This window comes from Acanthopagrus latus, chromosome 8 (assembly GCF_904848185.1).
Source record: "Acanthopagrus latus isolate v.2019 chromosome 8, fAcaLat1.1, whole genome shotgun sequence".
In the NCBI taxonomy this organism is placed as follows: Eukaryota; Metazoa; Chordata; class Actinopteri; order Spariformes; family Sparidae; genus Acanthopagrus; species Acanthopagrus latus.
In genome coordinates, this window is record NC_051046.1 from 22,924,751 (window position 1) to 22,944,861 (window position 20,111).

Below are 20,111 nucleotides of genomic sequence, written 5' to 3' on the forward strand. Positions count from 1 at the left end.
CTGTTATGTGTGTTGTTAAGTTGGAAAACATTGTGAAGTGACGGGGAAGAGATTTAACAAGATTTCAGTTAAATATGATGCGGCAAACACTTCATATGTTCATATAATTTCTACGAAATCACTCCCCTTAGGAATACCTTTAGTCCTGCTCTCTGCTCCTTCCTTTCTCATTAAAGAGTTTTCCTTCATTTATCTTTTTCTCACCCTCCTCTATTACCCTGCTGTAGTCCACCTGTGAATTAGTCTTGCTGACTGTTTAGCTGCAGCATGATGTATTGTGACATTTTCCAATGAGCCATTCCTCACGCGCCAGCCCCGCTCCTGGCTTCCACTAGTACCTGCATGCGGTTATTTCATTTCCTTCCTCATCTCCTTTTATGTGGCTGAGGAAAATAATCATAGTAATAACAATGCTGAATATTTGTGGCCAAGGGCGTCATCCAGTGTTTCTTCTGTAGCCGAGCTGTCTTGATGTTTAATGGTTATTCTAATGAGGGAAAAAAAAGGAAGTGTGGCCAGATAAGAAGAGTTTCATTTCAGCGTTGTTCTTGGTGACAAACTCTGCAAGTGGACCCTCTTTAATCCTGTCAATTCACTTGTGGCAGGGGCCTTTGCCAGACTAATTTCACAGTAAGAAAGAACAGATCAAATGTATCACCATGCCAAAAATGAAAATGGAACTAGCTGTACTTTCCACCGCTTCAAATTTGTTGAACTCGCTCCATCACCTCCTCTCATAAAACTTCACAACCACAACAAAATTATTTTCCCCCAGGTGGGAATACAAAGACCAAGCAGATCCTGGACGGTATTCTCACCACACCGTGCAGGGGCAGAAATTGGTACATTTCAAACTGCTGCTGGTCACAACCCTGTCTCTCCTTCCTCCTCTGCAGCAGTAGGGAGAGAAAGTCAGACAACAGACTGAAAAAATAAAGCGATAACAACAGAAAGTGACAGCCAGACAGAAAGAGAGCATTAGCCTAAAGCCAGAGTGTTGGGAGCAAAAGAAGGTTTGGGGGGTGTACAGAGTGATATAAAGAGAAAGCAGCAGAGAGAAAGAAACAAAGCCTCAGTTTGTAGCCTGTAGCTGTGGATTAGACCTGACAGCCCCAGGAGTCAATCAGTCTGCTCGCTCCTCTCATCTCTGGGCAGATGGGAGAATAACAGGGCAGTCCAACTGCCAGCCAGGGGCAGGTAAAGAGGAGTCGGCAGCAGAGCTAGACGACGGAGATGGAGCAGGAGGGCCGAGCCCAAAGGAAGGGGTTGGAGGTGATGAAGCCTGGCTCGCCTTTGCAGAATTTATTCAACATCTTTGCTGCATCTATCCTACAAGCATTGTTTTCTGTAATACTTGAGTGCTGCAACCTAAAAATATTATAGTGTTTGTCTAAATATTACAAGAAGAACAAGTACAAGAAAAAAATGTCTGTCTGAAACATGTTGCATGTTGTGCTGTGGATTACTGTGGATTGTATAGAATAATCTCCTGAAGTTGTGCAACAGGAAAGGAACCCTTTTTCATGGCAGATGTTATTTGCCAGTCTTGGGAGTAAAGAATGATTCAACACTAAGTTGCAAAAAACTGGTAATAACATATATTGAAATTAAATGTTTGCTGCTGCTGCTGCATTTTTGATCCTTTTAAACCTCATGATGGTGGGGCACTTTATGTGCAAGAAGAAATTAGAAATTAATCACGTAGTCAACCGATACATAATTCTATTCTTGATAGATGTGATATGTAGCAATTCTGCATTCAGATAGAAGATTCAGAAAACTAATAGGCCTCTGTTATGTATTTTGTTGAGGTGTGCACTCACATTATCTCAAATGTTCCCAACAATATTCAAACCCAAAGAAATACACAAGTTTTATTCAGGCTAATGGTGCATTTCATGTGACCGCTTGTCATTGCCTCCAGGTTAGGGAAGTAACGACGCTGAATTCAATGTGAGCAAACCTTTGAACATAACCTCATATGTGAACGTTTGAGCTGAGTCACATCAGATGGATTTTCATCAGCAGTGGTGGTTGTTTATTGGTGTGTACATCAACAGTGAAGCCAGCTTGACAGCAGGAACATTTGTGATTATTTGAGTTACTCATGCAATGCTTATCTGCCCCAAACAGCCTGATTACTTTACTGTACTCTAGCGAGAAGCTAACGTTAGCGACATACCTAGGGTGTGTGCGTCTGTGTGATTAAATTCAGGACAACTCTGTGATTTCAGTACACACAGGTTCTCTCGCTTCTTTTTCCCCCATCCTCTTGGTAATGTTTATGAAGTGGAGTACATTTCCCCTCCCGCTCCAATTGGCATTCACCGTTACAGAACAGAAACACCTGACAAACAAAGGTCACCTCCACTGATCACTTCTGCAGTCAGGCTGATAAACAGGAATTAAGATAAATCCACTTCTTAATCCCACTGATTTGTTTTTCTGTTATCTTGCATAAGGACATTTTCTTAAACCTAATTAAGTAGGTTTTGTGTCTAAATCTAACCAAACCGCAACAGTTTGATAAATGCAAAAGACATGATATGACATCATTTATACAATGTTTGTCAGCAAGATTTATTTTGAAAGTCTAACACGTGTTATGGCTAACTTGACCTTAGAAACTGACGCTAGAGGGGTAGGTAAAGCCACATACTTTGAAGCTTAACAGCCTTGACCAAAGTGCCACATTTGACAAGTTCATGTTAGAATGTGTCGCTTAAAACTTAACTTATGGATGTTTTTTTGTTTTTCCCATTATGTAGTACCAGCTCATTATTTTGTGTTATTTGACAGATTACTGACAGAAAAATAAGACAGTTTTCTGGACTTTTAAAGTAAATCGTATGTTCAGAAGTTCAAAACAAAAATCACCATATTATATCATTTTAAGCTTAAAGAAATTAATTATGTGACAGTGTGTAATGACAGGCTGCTCTTGGTGATGGATCCACAGAAAGGAATCTCCTCATCTCTTCAGTGTGCTTTAGTGTCTTGACAGCTAATTGTTTTGGTTTTATAGCCCAAACCTTTACTGTTTGAGTTCCTTCTCACTGCTCTCATCAGCGTTGTTTTCAGCCTAAAAGTATGAATAAATCGACTGTATGCCATCTGCTCAGCACTAAACAGCAGACCGACAAAATTAGTAGTAATCCATTGAACATAGTGGCGCATTTAACAGCTAAAGAGCCACATTTTTCCCTCAGGTGTTGGTTGGGACCAAAAAGAGAGTGGACGGGAGTAAATATTCATCAGGTGGCCAGAACCCTGACTGCAAATGAATGCCAGTGTGTCTGATGGAGGTGTTATTACCCAGGTTTGTTAGATCATCTTAAAAGGATTTGGTATTAAAGGGGTTGTTTACAGCTTTTTTCCCCACCAAGTGGCAAAAATTCAGTTATTGCAGGAATTATATTATGCTAATCCACTCTGTCAGTCAACACATGTTGCATTGATGAATATTTGCATTCCAATGAATGTGCATTGTTTGTGTTTGTAATACAATCTCAGAACAGAAAATCTTAGAATTAAAGCACAGGTGTGGTTGCAAGGTTGAGGTGAAGCTCTTGAAATAATGTAGGAGCAGGAGAAACATTTCTTGCAGAGTTTTTTTGCAAATGAGTGGTGCAGCAGCAGCATTTCAAAGTTGAAGTTCTCTGCCAGAACTGGCTCGCAGGCTTGCTTAATATTAAAGAGGAACTTTTATGGAGACAATTAAACCTAATTTCATTTGTTAATTAGTGTAATTCCTGCTCTGAAACCAATTTATCAGAATCAATCCCCACTTGTGTAAAGCCAATTTTAGCTTTGGACTCTTAAATGTTTCAGTGAAAATAATACATCATTCATTATCTCATTTGTACAAAAAAACTTAACTTTTTCACTTAAAATTAGGCTTTGCTTTGCTCATGCAAGTTTTAAAAACTTCCAGACTTCATTCCTGACACCTGCATACACCCTAAATAAAAGCAGTCTGCGGAAGAAACGGGGGCGGCAGAATAACACACTAAAGGGATTTCCATCTCGATTTATGTTATTTTAACTTGTTAGCAAGATGCAATATGTCAGAGCCACAAGGGGGATTGGATTACTTTAGATTTGACAGAATTTATATCACTTGCAGGCACATTAGGATCAAGTTAAACGATAAATTGCCCTGGCCCAGGTAGACCACTGTTGAGGGGAGATGGACTGTAATAAAGACAAAGAAGGAAAGACTGTGCAGAAAAATACGTCTTTAGTCCAGACAGTCATGGTCCCCAGATGCAGATGATGAAGCTTACTGACTCTAGTGATCCCCCGACTTTTCATCCAGCACCACCGTAAGGATATTCTGTTCTTTTGTGAAAAGTCATTACAACTTTTAGACGTGTTGCCATGACATTTCCTGATCCTTTAACCCTTTGTGTTGTTTATGACCAAATACCAAAAAAAGCTAATGGTTGTGAATTATGGTAAATATTGATTTCTTCACCTTCTGGTAGTCACTCTCTAAAGCATTCTGCTTTATTGTCTGTTATACTCTGAATGGGACCATGATGCAAGAAAATTAACATCATTCTGCATTGAAGAAGACTAGAGGCTAGAAATTCAGACCAGATTTAAACTCATTAGGAAACTATAATAAATCAAGCAAGAAGTAGGGAAATTTTATCATAAACTTTTATAGAACTAATACATCTTAACATCTTTCTGAAACCTCTGGAGTCCCCACTGCTGGCCATTAGATTACATGCATATTTGCACTAGCTTCATTTCTTAGACCCAGAGGCTAATTTCACTTCTACAACCTACTCCCAAGCTAAAGTTCTGCCAATACATGAGAGGTCAGAGTAAGAAACAATCGCAATGCAAAGAGCTTCAGTCCCGTGTGAGGCAAACATCTAGTGGTGACAGTAGTATTAACGGTGATGTTTTTCTAGACCGTACCATTTTCAAATCATTTTTTTGGAAACCGAATGCACCATCTCTGTATCTTTACCACAGATGAGCAGACCTGCCAGCGCTCCCAAATATCTTCATATCTTTCAGACATACAAACCCCAATTCCAATGAAGTTGGGACATTGTGTGAAGCATTAATAAAAACAGAATACTAGAATGATTTGCAGATATTCACTCATTTTTTGTTTGATGCCTGCAACACGTTCCAAAATAGCTGCAACAGGGGCAACCAAGGAAGGTTGAGGAATGCTTAAAAAACACCTGTTTGGAATATTCCACAGGTGAACAGGTTAATAAGAAACAGGTGAGTGCCATGATTGTGTATAAAAGGAGCATCCCCAAAAGGCTCAGTCGTTCACAACCAAGTATGGGGCGAGGTTCACGACTATGTTAATAACTGAGTGAGCAAATAGTATTGCAGTTTAAGAACAAGGTTTCTCAATGTACATCTGCAGGAAATGTAGGGATGTCATCATCTACAGTCCATAATATCATCAAAAGATTCAGAGAATCTGGAGAAATCTCTGCACGTAAGCGTAAGGCCGAAAACCAGGCCAAAAACAGTTAACACATTTCATTGCTACATCTAGTGCAAGTTGAAACTCTACAACGCCGAGCAAAAGCCTTATATCAACAACACCCAGAAATGTCACTGGCTTCACTGGGCCCAAGCTCATCGGAGATGGACTGATGTAAAGTGGAAAAGTGTGCTGTGGTCTGACGAGTCCACATTTCAAATTGTTTTTGTAAATCATGGACGTTGTGTCCTCTGGGCCAAAGAGGAAGAGGACCATCCAGATTGTTATCAGCGCAAAGTTCCAAAGCCAGCATCTGTGATGGTATGGGGGCGTCTTAGTGCCCATGGCAGGGGTCACTTGTATATCTGTGAAGGCACCATAAATGCTGAAAGGTACATGTAGGTTTTGGAGCAACATATGCTGCAATCCAAGCAACGTCATTTTCAGGGACGTCCCTTCTTATTTATGCAAGACAATGCCAAGCCACGTTGTGCACGTGCTACAGCAGTGTGGCTTCGTAGTAAAAGAGTGCAGGTACTAGACTGGCCTGCCTGCAGTCCAAACCTGTCTCCCACTGAAAATGTGTGGCGCATTATGAAGCGCAAAATACGTCAGCGGAGGCCCCAGACTGTTGAGCAACCGAAGTCGTATATCAAGCAGGAATGGGAAAGAATTCCCCCTACAGCACTTCAACAATGTGTCCTCAGTTCCTAAATGCTTATTGAATGTGTTGTTAAAGGAAAGGAAAGTGTAGCACAGTGGTAAACATGCCCCTGTCCCAGCTCTTTTGGAATGTGTTGCAGGCATCAGTTTCAAAATGAGTGAATATTTGCAAAAAATCTATAAAGTTTGTCAGTTTAACATTACATATCTTGTCTTTGTAGTGTATTCAATCGAATATAAGTTGAAAAGGACTTGCAAATCATTGTATTCTGTTTTTATTAACATTTTACACAACGTCCCAACTTCATTGGAATCAGAGTTTGTACGTGACTTTCTTGCTCAAGCTCTCGTCTCCACTCAGTTTGCCCTCCATTTCACTCCATTTTTGTGATTAAAATTTTATATTAGACTTTTTAGATTTTAAATTTGTATCAATTTTTCAACATCTTTTTTTAAACGTATTTTACCATAAGCTATGAATTCAAGATTGATCACTTTTCACAGGGTTGCATTTATCCTGATAATCTTTGGTGCTAAGTGTTTTCTGGGGGGATTGAGGGTTGGACATTTGCCAGTACAGCAGAAAATGTCCCTCTTTGTCACAGCCTAATGTTGGCAAGTATGTACGAAACCAAATGCAATTGTGACACAGTAGACTGGTGGGTTTGTTTCATGGTTTGGTGAGATACCAGGTGTCTTCTTTAATACGGTCTATCGCCCACACATGTAACTGTGTCATACTACTGCTGTAAACAAAAGTTCTTTGCTGTGGCTGTTGTTTCGTTTATTTGTACACACCAACTGTGTGCTTGGTTAGCATATTGTGGACCCAAAAGCGGACAATGAGGTAGGGAGTGGGGTACACAGTAATCTATTGACTTCACAAAGGGTTTGCAGGTGAAGGAGGGGAGAGTCCCAGGCTGAGAGTTTGCTCACGGTGTCTCTGCTGGTTCGGCGGTGAGTTGAAACTCCAGTGAGCTTGACCGCTGAAGCTGGAGACACTGGTAGTAGGAGTGCAGGTGAACCCTGGAAGCAGAGAAACATGAGAAATATTAGATTATTATAGGAGGGAAACAGGAACACTGGTCATACAATTTGGCGATATAGCCGGAGCCGTGTACCACATCTAACATATGGCAGCAGGTAGGGTGGCGAGCGTGTGAGCAGCTCCGGTGTATGGGAAGCGCCGCTCGGCCTCTTTGTGCACCGCTGCAAGCACAACAGAAGAAGAAACGAGCACCAAGCAAAGAATATGACACCAACATGGCCACTGAGACTGATGAATGTACAAAATATAATAATTGCGCAAGTCCCAATTCTTATGTGGGTTACTAGATGAAGTGAGTCAATCCTTAGATGACACACAAACATAACAGGAATGCACACACACTCCCTGAAAGGCGGTGAGCACAGAGCCTTGTTTTCATTTCAGTCTTGTTTTACATTGATATGACCAATCTGTGCCCATGATTTTTTTTTTTTTTTTTAATGAAATGGAGATTGAACACTGTTTTAATGAGACAGAAACTCTCTGCTGCCAACATATCAGTTCAACAGCTTGAATGCATTTTCCAATTTTAAACTCTGACAACAAAAACAATGAGGGGGACAGTCCTCTACACTTTAAAGTAGTCGCTTCTTTCTGAAATATCGCCTGCTTAATGTTTCTTTCAGGGCCTAACACACAGGAATGGGTCGGCACTTTGTAGCTGCAAAGATCTTTGAAATGCCTGTCTGTTTTAGAAACTTCCAGTGCATTTAAATCAGAACTTCTGTGACAAAGCGGTGTGAGGCGGAGGCCAGCAGACAAGCTCCATTGATGCCGAGCCAGGCTGATGATGACACAGGCGTGATGCAATGGAGATAAGGAGGAGAAAGAGAAGAGAGAAATAGCGTGATTAGGTATGGGGAGTATGCATTCAGGAAGACAAACAGCTTCATTTAAAGCTAGCCAAGCAGAGAGACGGCTTCTCCCACTACAAATGGGCTGAAATTTGCATCTTTTTGCTGACAGGGGAACCGAGTCCCATCCTCTCTCTCATGGTCTCACCTCTCAAGTGATAATAGATTATCTAGGGTCTCGCCTGAAGAGCTTGTGTCTTTCATTTGCTTTTGAACACATTTTCTGTCTGCTTTTGCCGAGGTAATTCATCTCTGCTCTTGATCCGCCGCTGATACTGTCACAGCCGTACTTATCTAAACTATATAAGGGCTGTTTCATTCCTCGACTGCATATAGGAAAGAGGGGGTAAAAAAAAAACAAAAAACAAAGAGCGCAGAGATAGCAGTCATTTCACGTCTATGACACAGTAGAAATGCCCAAACTCGCAAGCATTACATTTGATTTCTCCCAATCTCTCATAATTCACCCTGCTGATGGATTTACAGCTGAGAATGAAATTAAACTTTGGAGCTCGGCAAACAAAACAGATCATGCTGATTATCTGATAAACACTCACCAGTTGTAGATATGATTTCTCTGCAGACTGTGATGAAGCAGAAAATGTGTCAGCTGCGGGTTAATGCAGGACAGCCTGCTTTTGCCATCAGTCATCTCTCTCGTGTTTTCTGTGCTAAAACTCTTGTGTTTGCTACACCCAAATGGCGTTAAAAGAAATCCGATGGAAGTGTATTTACACACTGTTATTGTTACTGCTATTGCTCTGGTACAGTGAGAGTGTTTGAGCATTGTAATTGACCTAGTGCATGTGGGTTGGTGGGATAGCAGTGAGGAAGAGTAACCACTTGTGTGTCTGTTTGTGTGTGGGAAGGTGTCTGTATGAGTGCATACGAAGTTGGATTACTGCCACTATCACAGAGAATCTGCACCTACACATGCCTTTAAGGTTTCTGCTACACTTGACACACAGTGCACTCGTGCATTTACACAAATAATAAATATTTAGCACTTGGACACTTGCTTCAACTGCATTGCTGGAGGGATTCGGCAGCCTGGCATCACTTTATGTTGTGCCTGTTTAAGAGGCTGTGTATGAATAAAAAGCCTCAGAGTAGAGAGGAAGTCTGTTTTATACTTCTGTTATGAAACTGCGGGTGTTCTTGTGCATGCACAGAAAAAGGGCTTTTAGTAGGAGTTAAGTCATTTCCAATCCATGTTCACTCCCATGTTATGTATCACTTTTTACTCTAAATGGCTGTTCGTATAAAAGACTCAAAAGTGGAAAGAGAGGTTATTTCAGCCGACTCTAAGCTGGTAACGAAGGCCGTAACAAAGTCAAATCATCATCTTCGTGAAAAGAGTGTGCCAGCAGCAGCGCCAGTGTCACATGATCTTGGTGTAAAAAGGATCATTGCTTTGGTATCTGTTATAAGTCAGTGAAAAGCAAACTGTCAAAGGCCTTTTGGTTTGAAAGTACCGATCCCCTAATATACTGTCAGTTTCTAAGTTCTAGCATCCAGTTGACAGCTACCTAAAACCCCATCGGCCATGTTGAAGGTGCCCAGAGACAACAGAGAAATGCTAATAATGCACACAGCGGAAACAGCTGATCAGTCAAAGTGTGTCTTTCAAACTTTGCATGTCTCCACATGTTGAAGTGTTGTTCATCAGGCTCTAGCAGGAGCAATACTTCTGAATACTACTGAAGAGTTTGGAGGGTGGTGTCTTTTAAGCCTTTCCAAAACCAAAAACACAGCAAAAGGGTTGGAAACAGCCAGTGTGTTTATCTGTTCAAACACGAGGTGCGATCATTAGCATGTCCAGCTAAAAAGCTACTACCTACAAGAGAAACCAAGTGTACTGTACCATGCCTGGTTACATTTGTTTGGTCTTTCTAAGGCCTGTAGAATATCCACTGTGTAGTGATTCACCTGCCAACCAATACTGGAAACATCACTTTACATTGATAGCTCTGTCTTTATTGGATTTGTGGACGTTACACTCGAGTGACCCCATTCAACATTACCCAAGATAAATTTATGAAACATGACAATTAGGCAGCTAAACAACGTTATGTTAGAATTGTAGTGGGACTGATTAGCTATCCATGTAAACTGCAGTAGAAGAACAGTACTTCTGTATAACCCATGGATCATCAGCTGGTGAGAAGGCTGACCTTTTTTTGTGGAGCTTTAACCTCAGCACCACACGTATGTACGTAGCAATGTAGTGCATCCAAACACATAGTTAGCTTTTGCATAATTTACCAGCTATCTATTTGAATACAAGGGTCACGGGCTAGAAAGTCTTTTTTCGAGTCCAGATCCCCTGCTAAATAATCAATGATGATTTCTTTAACTGTAGATCTTCCTTTATTGTCACTACAGACTGCATATATGTAGTCCAATTGTGGTTGAAATGATGTTTTGTAGATGATGACACTTTAACCAAAACTGCCTGAAAAACTGGAAAAGATTTACCTCATCTAAGTCTTGTGTCATATTTGAACTCACTTCCCCCCCCTCCCCCCCTCATTAGGTTGTTTTTTTAATGTTTGTCCTAAACAATTAACTTTCACCTAATGAGCATTTCATGGCAGGAACACTTTCTGCACAGTGTGTGCAGCCCTCTCTGTTGGCACCGTAAAGTCCTGGAGCTTCCTGCCAGGCTCACTTGACATTTATCGCACATATATCTGGAGTTGTTTTTTTCCCCTCCGTGCCCTAAATTGTCGGCAAATACACACACACACACACACACACACACACACACACACACACACACATATATTATATTATATATATATATATATATATATATATATATATATATATATATATATATGTATCCAAACCTTCAAGGTTTTATATATATATATATATATATATATATATATATATATATATATATATATATATATATATATATATATATATATATATATATTACCTTGAAGGTTTGGAGGAGACCCATTTTCCAATTACAGATCTTGTCTTTAGGTGTTAATTGCTGACTGACCTCTGGAGCTGTTGTGGATGCCGTTTGGATTTTTTAATAACCTCTAATCGCGGTGAAACAGAGAGCAGTAATAGAGAGCAGCCGCGCTGCTTTTTAACCCAGCATCCTTCAATAAGGTGTAATCTCATAGAAACACAGAAGCTGGCCGTGTGCCAAGTCACTACACTCTTTTTCAAAACATGAGCCTCTGTGATTCATGCTCCTCCGACATCAGAATGACACGCCTTTTTGTTTTGTCGGGGCTTATTTAGGTCAGCTGGATGGAAGAGAGCAGGATGGATATGTTTATTGCCATTTGTAGGTTTTCAGAAGAATCACCTCTTGATTTGCTCTTGCGTTTCAGCATAGAGTATTTTGACACTGCAGGATGAAAATCATTTAAAGGAAAATTAACTTTTGGGTAATCATGAGTACACCCTGTTTTACTGCAGCTACAATGTGTTATTGCTCTTTTCACATCTGCCCAGATCATTACGGCTCACATTCCCACAGAATGATGAGCACCCAGGCCTACAGTAGAGCACTCAGTTTTGCAGAGTCAATCAATGAACGTCATCTTCTGCCTACCCTAATGTGTGTGTCTTTTGTGTGTTTGCAGGCAGCCCACCAGCTACAGGGACTGGCACATTGGTAATTTATCTGGAAGACTACAATGACAACGCCCCCTATGTGGTGCCATCGGTAGCAAGAGTGTGTGAAGACGCCCATGACATGAATGTGGCCATAGTCGGGGGGCGGGACAAGGACCTCACACCCAACGCAGCACCGTTTAAGATAGAACTGGGAACACAGCCAGGCCTAGACAAAACATGGAAGATTACCAGGGTGAACTGTGAGTGTTTTATTTTGAAATTAGATTTTTTAAGGGAGACCTTGTTGTGTTTTTTTGTTTGTTATTTATATTGTCTCAAGTGTTTCATTTATGTTCTTCTGCATATACGTAAAGATCTTTAAAGTAAAAAAGGTCAAATTCGGCATCAACGGAAGCGCCTCTCTCCCACAGAAAACAATGCTCCTGAAACGCCTCGTCAGTAATCACACTTTTAATTCCGTGTCTTTGTGACATCACACTACGTTCACCATGTCACATATTTGAATAATTTAAGCCAAGTAACTAGTTTGGCACATAAGAATTGATTTAGCACAGCTGCTCTGTGTGTGAACTTGACCAATCAGATGAGTCTGGGTATGTGGAAAACTGGACCTTAAAGAGACAACAGAACATGTCAGACAGACAGAGGAAATTTACAGTGCTGCAGCCCTCGACAGTATGAGAAAACTGATGTGTTTTCACTAAAGCATGTAAACTTGTTCTAGTAGTAACCCAAAATAAAATTATATATCTTAAAATGAGCATAATATGTCTCCTTTAAGATGTATAATTCCCTGTGCTGACATGTTTTTTCCATATGTGTTCCATATTCCATATGTGTCCATATATGTTCTATTATATTGTTAAAATATATATTGTTGATATTACAGTTACTCTGTTACTCTTATTAAATAATCGTAAATCTACGATTCTGTAAACATTTGAACATGAAGACATCTGTGTGTATGCACATTTGTGTATGCTGAATATGGGACCAGGATTGGCTTCCAAAGATTTGTGATGTCACAAATAATCGACCTGCCTTTCTAAACCATATTTTCAGTGAGCACAGAGAAAAAAATACACTTCGAGCAGTGAATGAAACTCTGCACACACATTGTTCTGCACAGAGAAGCTCCAACATTTAGAGAAAGAGGGAAAGAAGAGGAAGAAAAGTCAACATTTTATTGACTTTTTTCTCACTCCTTTTTCTCTTTGTCAAGAGCTCTCACTGGGTTGTGAAAAGGCACCCATGGGAATGTAGGAATAAATGTAATCAAAAAGAGAGTATGAAGAGGGTGCGAGAAAAGACAAGTAAACAGAAAAAAATGCATGTCATTGCAAGAAAATTGAAGGGTCAATTACCCTGAGTACATTGTTATTCTCTTTCACGCGAGACAAGCTCAATGCTGTACACTGAACAGGGAAGTCTAAATTGCAGATAATCACATGATAAGGATGAAGTGTAAAATGATAAAAGGAGAAGGGAAGGGGGAGGAGGATAGACAGACAACCAAGACATCGATTCAGGGTTGCATGACCGACAGCGCTGTCTGTGTGTGTGTTTGAGTGACAGAGCAGAGCTAAAACCTGCCCAGAGGTATTAGCTGTGACTGACAGCGGGAGAGGGAGGTACAGACACTCCTCAATCACCCCTGCTGAAAGAGACAGATATGGCCAGCAGAGAAAGAGCTGGCTACCAGAGAAATGGACTGGCACTGTGCTCGTCTCTGTGTGCATGCTCGTGTGTAGGAATGTGTGTGTGGAACCGGAGGTGGGCCAGCTGATGTTTATACAGCAGCATCGCTCTCTTTATAAGAATAACTCGTACACACATTTTAAAGCAAGCTACTAAGACACAATCTGAACTCTATGAGGTCAATAAAACTTTGAAACTAAAATGTTGAAGTTGTCAGTTCTAACACAGAGATAGGCGAGAAGGAAATAGTCTTTTCTGTGGACTTATGTCATGGGCAGGCACTGGTATTTGTGCAGGCAGGTTTTTTTAATTAACAGGTGTCACAACTCTCCAAATGCACAATGTCTGATGAGAATTTGAATTAAACAGCCTTGATTTGATTTGATTTTTTAAATTTTTGTCGACCATCCATTCTACTGTTTAACCAGCATTTGGATTTGTAAAAATCAAAAGGTTGTTGGTTCTTTGCCCTGACAACTGTCATTTACAAAACAGCACCAAATGTGGTGATTAAAAAAAATATATATATATCTGAATGTCTTCCCAGACATATCAATAAAGATCTTCAGCATAGTTATCACTTCAGTTAAGTTAAGTTCTTCCTCCTCACTTAAACCCTCTTCTTAAACAAAACAATAGGATCTCTGCAATAGAAAAAGAGCCCAACATCTGAGTTGGAGTTACCTCCAGTACCATTCAGTTGATTATGTTCATACACACGGGACAAGTGTCTTGAAGTGGAGCTGAAGGCTAACCGCAAACTAGCTGTTTGCAACTAGCTGTTGTTTCCCTTTGGATGATGCAAGGCTCTGTGCGGAGTGTCGGGGGATTCCAGATTCTGAAAGCTGATTAAAAGCTTACACTCCATACTTGTGGCGGAGTGACACCATAATCACACACTTAAAATTGTTTTTCCATTGACTTGTCATCAATCTGTAGGTGTTATGTGTTGTGTTGTTGGCATGTGAAAGTGCATGCTGCTGAAGTGTAATGTCAGCATGCCTTAACAGATTAACGCAAATACCTGATTAAGACACAGGCACAGGAAGAATCTGACTTGATTGTGCAGAGGGCAGACTGTAGAGTTTGTGGAAACTTTAGGAAATCCTGCGTGTCACACTGCACCATGGCAAATCAAGCTGCACTGATGAGCCAGAGAGGTGGGGGTGACTAGGACAAAGAAGGGCATGTGCATTTACGAAATGTTTACCGTCACTTACTATTGCCTTGTGACATTGTTTTCAGCCCCCGATTTGACAATGTAATGTTTCTCATTATATACACAGCTAAAAGTCACCTTACCTGGAGCTAACAGCCGTGGCCGACAAGTCAAATGTGCAGCTTTGCATATTGTGGCACATTTCAGCATGAACGGAACCAGCTTCACTACTTTCTCTTGTGACTCTTAAGGAATGTTAAAGTATGATGCAACACAATGTAACTGTCTTATGCAACTTAAGTGGTGCCAATATTTGTCGCTCAGTTGTGAGGAGTGGCCTGGCACACAGTTAGTTGAAGCTTATAAGTTTTGCGTTATAACACATTTTTCAGTCCTGCTTTGCAAAATAGGAAGCTGTGAATGTAGAGTAGACCAGCAGGACATGAAAGAAGGGGGATTTCTGTGCATCCATTTTATTAAACCTCGCTCTCCCTCTCTCTGTGTGTGTCCCCCCCACAGCCACGCACTCCCAAATCATGCTTTTGCACAGTCTGAAGAAAGCCAACTACCAGCTCCCGTTGCTCATCACTGACTCAGGGGTGCCCCCTTTGTCCAACAGCACAGAGGTCAAAGTTCAGGTGTGCGTCTGTAAGAAGAACAAGATGCACTGCAGCTCTGCCCACTCCCACCGTGCCAGCCTTCTAGTGCTGCTCGCGACACTCCTGCTCGCCCTGTCCTGTAAGTACCATCAAAACCACACACATGTTGAAAGAATGGAGGCGATGGTTTATTTCCTGATGACCTTGTTTAAACGTGGATTAATACTTAAGTAACATGGTATGTTGCTTCCATTTTAGGGTTTGCACAGAGGGGTTTCTGTGTGTGCGACATTTACTTTACACTGTTTACCTTCTTTACATTCATGCATTTACAAAGCGTGCTTCTACTTGTCTTGCAAAACTATGCCTTGTGCAGTTCACGTATCAATTCAAGTGCAAGTCTTTTTCTTTTGCCGCCATGCCTAGGGCACTCCCCGGGAAGTCCAACTTGAATTTACTCTGAATCTTATTTAAGCCATTAGCGATTGCATGAATAATTCAGCCTCCTCCATTCACAACACAAACGTAACGGAGGACGTCCAACAGCTACTTTGTTGAGGAGGAGAATCATTTGCAACTTTAAGGCCCCCAGATCCCTTTCTCCCATCTACACTTGTTCTCTGTAGTTTTTATTCAGGCTTGCTGTACGCCAGAGGCACAGTACAGCGGGGGGGGCTAGTGACAGCAGTAAGAGAGAAAACAAGGACGAAGACAATGACAATAGGCAAAAATACAAAAGAACATATGATAGGGAAGAAGAGAAGGCAAAAAAATGCATTTATAGGGCAATTCATTCTCATATCATAATTATTTAATAAGCCGATTGCCAGTCACTCCCAAAACAACATATATCCCTAATCAGCATGACTGTTACAGTGTACCAGTGATAGGTTTACTGGACGCTCACAGTTTGGGCAATGTAAGGTACTGAATAGTCTTGGTTAGGTTGAGGTCATTGGTATGACATCAGTGTTCGGGTTAAAAGTATGATCATACCTACGTTAAGTAACATAAGTCTCAATTTACTTTTGCTTTCAACAACACCGGAGCGATCTGGCAGGTTGAAGCCCTGTCCTTGTTTGACCCAGTCACTCAGCCATGACCCCCTCCCTTCTCTGTACATTCATGCTCGTCATACTACTTTGTCTCATTTCCTCCTTCACTGCCATGGTAATTAGAACAACCGCTTACAGTCCAAGCCTAATACGAAATGTAAATACTGGTTTTAATAAGCTGTTTTCACAGTCAACCCATAATATTGTTCTGATGAGGACGGGAAGATTTTCGGCCTAAGACATGCTTTCCTCTCTCTTCTTTTTTTTTCTGTTGATCTTAACATCTTTATACAGTCCTGTTGATCACGACCGCATGCACGTTCTGTCTCAGATCCTGTCTCTCATTCCTTGGCCCTCTCTGCCACCGTTTTTTACCTCCCCCGTACCACTTCTCCCGCTGATTTGCTCTCTCTCTGTCTCCTTTTTCAACAATCAGCCGCACTCGCTCCATAATCCTTTGCTTACAGGCAGAATCTCTCCGTCTCATCTTCTCATTTTCTCTCCGTATCTGTGGATCACAGCATCTACCATGACCCATCGATCTTCCTCTGGGTATGGATCAATCTGTCTATTGCTGCATATCTTTTCTCCAAGCAGCACTCATTCATAGCAGATGACTTCACTGTGTATGGGAAGCTCTTGTTTGAAGCTGCGCCTTGAAGGACTGATTATCTCGTTCTCTCATGATGCAGTTAAAACACTTTACCTACGACTTCTGTTAAAAACTCATGATTTACAGGACTTAATCGACAGCGTGTAGCAAGAAACACCATAAGCACTCCAGCGTTGATAGACCATTAGTCGTGGTTTCACTGCAACACACTAATCATGAGCGTAAGCCGATGCTGTGTCAGCATTTGCAGGCAAGCAGCCACGTCTCAGAAAGTTTTCATGGCAGCGATCCTGAAAGTATCCCAGCTGGAGCAGTCAGTTAGCTTTTCACGCTGTCTTTTTTGGAAATATTTAGTTACCCGCGGTTGCCATGGTAGCAGCCGCAGTGTCTGAACCAGAAAGCATGATAATTGGCAGACATGCCAAGATGACATTAGGAGAGTCGTCTTCGCAGATGTCCATTCATTCATCACTCTACTGTAAATAGTGCGGTGCGGCGACAGACGGTAGCATTCATTAAACCAAATAGTTGCTCCCCATGACAGATTCCTGGGCTGCCTGGTCCCGTGTCCGTTTCCATGTCCAGTCATTTGGACTGAGGTGTGTGTTTGAATAGTACCAGAGAGTGGTGTTACCCTGGAGCTGAAGGTTGGAGATTAGAGAAGAAGGACGCAAAGACACTGTGGGTGTGTGTGTGTGTGTGTGTGTGTGTGTGTGTGTGTGTGTGTGTGTGTGTGTGTGTGTGTGTGTGTGCGTGTGCGTGTTACAGCTGGGCGGCGCATTACACTGACGCGCAAACACACTGGTGCCTAGAGAGACGGCTCCTGCTCGAGCTCATCACAGAGACCTGTGCTGGGGGACAGATAGAGGGGACTGATCACTGCAGTGTATAGTCAGATAGTCTGACAGAGAGGCAGAGAGGATCCTGTTTCAATTCCCTTATCTGCAAGCTGAACTCTGACCCTGCAAGAGAGAGATGAGGGGAAGAAAAATGGAACGAGCCAGAGGGGAAGGATGGGGAACAGAGACGAGAATAAAGGTGTGGAGATTAAACTCTCCTGTTTTCTGGTTTTTGCCCGCTGGGCTACAGTTGTACGCACGGCCACGCTGCAGTACTGTTCTCTTAATTTCTCTGGCTCCTCATATCTAACGTCTCTTTACCTTTCCCTCCCTCCCTCTAAGCTTTCTTTTTCCCAGCCCTGTCCAAAAATTACATTTATATACAAAACATTGCCATATTAATATGTATTTATAAAGGTAATGGGAATGAACATAAAGCTTTTTTTAATTAACATGAGAAAAATTCACCAAGAATTATCTGCAAACCATTTACTGCCAGTGGGAATTGTTTTGTGTTTTTTCTTATTTCTGTTTCTCTTAGTTATCAATAAGAGTACTTGGTTTAGTCTAATGGAAGAATTGTGGTCTTGTTAAAATTTTGAAAAACATTCAACATAAACTGTACGCTTGAAAGATGAGATGTAGACTTTTTCAATATTTAAGATGACCTGGATGCTTCCATTACCTTAACCTGATGCTCTACTATCCTATGGTGCCTTTAAATCCAATTTACACTTTACATTTTGAGCATCTAATATCCGGATTAAATCCAGATGAAATGTTAATGAACTATATATCCGTCTCTGTTGGCCAGATCACAAACCTCAAAGTTCAAAGTTCAAAGTTCAAAGTTGGCTTTATTGTCAATGCTGCAATATGTGCAAGACATACAGAGAATTGAAATTCTGTTACTCTCTATCCACAATGAGTGTAAAAAAAGTAGAAGTAAAAATGAAAAAAATAAAGATTTAAATAAAGATTTAAATATATATTTTAAATATATACAGGTGACATCACGGAATGTAAACATGTGAAACATTTGTACATAATGATTACATTTCAGGTTTTTCACGGCTAAATACAAATCAGGGTGAGCCCTCCGCCAGTACAGGAGGAGGTGGTAATACAACTGAAGTCTTAACTGACAAAAACAGCACAGGAAGAATAACTTCAGCAGTTTAGTTCCAATCAAAACATATGAACAACAGCGAACAGTTACCCATAAAGAAACACATGAATGAGTCATCTTTACAGCTCCAGTGATGTCATTCAGTGGCTACACTGCATAATGGATCATGTAGTGTTGAAAGAGAAGAAGAATGTTTCCCACATCACCCACAATGCAAAATCATCATCTTCCTCTGGAGCCACAAAAGGCTTTATACTACTTTGGCCTGTATGTGCAGCTGTACTCCCTGAGACCTGTGAACACAGTTTAATGGATAAAATTTGAACAGCTACCCTTGAAATATGCAGCTAAAATTTGAGATATGATGGACACAATTGCTGGCTGTCAAAGCAGTGCAACGCGCTTCTCTGCGAGCACTTTACAGCTTTACCAGGTGCACAGCAGCTTAATATATTCTGCAGGGACAGTCAAAGAGTTGCACTTGTAAATGGAGCTCAGACAAATGCTTTGTAAAACATTCTGAGATGGATGAACATTTGCTGGCCAAGAGAACCTTCATGAGACTATAATGTGATAACTATTTGCAACACCTTTTGGTACCAAGGTAACATAACCCAGTGAAGGAAAAGTCACTATGCAGAGATTCCCTGTTTTTAAAAAGTTTGATTTAAACCTAAGGCAGGTCGTGGGGATTTGAGAATTCTAAGCAATAAAAGGATGCCACACTTCATGGGTGGAAAGCAAGAAATTCTCTAAATATTTAATCCATGCAGCAATCAAGTTTCCATGGCAGATCAAAGTAGAAATATACACCATCAATCTACAGTATTTTATATGAGACAGGGATATTGTTTGTTCTCTGCGTCTGAGGTGTTCACTTATGTAACACAAGACAAAAACTATGTGTAGGTGTTCTCAGCACCCTCTGTTTAGAGGTCATCTAATCTACAATCTGTGAAGAGATTGGTATTTTCTTTGTGTTTGTACTGCGGGTAATGTTTCCCTGTGTATCCAAGTGCTGATGTGTTTCTGAGTGAGGCTCAGGGAGGACAGAGGAGTGAAAATGACTATAAACAGAAAATGCCATCTTCACAAGCACCTCAGTTCCATACTCGATCAGTGAAAAAAAAATCACATTTTCTCGAAAAACAACTGCAGTGTGTGTCGCACTTGTATATTTTCTATAAACAAAACAGAAAAGGGCAGATTAGCCTGCGAGTCTCCATTAAATGCCACTCGAATACAGGGAATTGATGTAAGGAGTTGTTTTTTGTTGGAGAGAAAGATCATTTCTCCCCCGCTGACAGATTTTCTCTTGTTCTGTGTATCTACTGTGAGCCCAAAGAATTTTAATGACGTGTGAGTTATGACGCCTGCTTAT

General features: G+C 41.0%; 1 protein-coding gene across 2 annotated transcripts in view; it reads left to right on the plus strand.

The window, feature by feature from the left end:
* The window catches only part of cdh13 (cadherin 13, H-cadherin (heart)), a 393,409-nt gene that overhangs the window by 309,684 nt on the left and 63,614 nt on the right, over window positions 1-20,111 (plus strand). For both annotated transcript variants that reach the window (XM_037107511.1, XM_037107512.1), the window contains exons 13-14: window positions 11,644-11,877; window positions 15,015-15,233. In XM_037107511.1, the coding sequence (XP_036963406.1) occupies window positions 11,644-11,877; window positions 15,015-15,233 (453 nt within the window). The remainder of the gene's footprint in view (window positions 1-11,643; window positions 11,878-15,014; window positions 15,234-20,111) is intronic.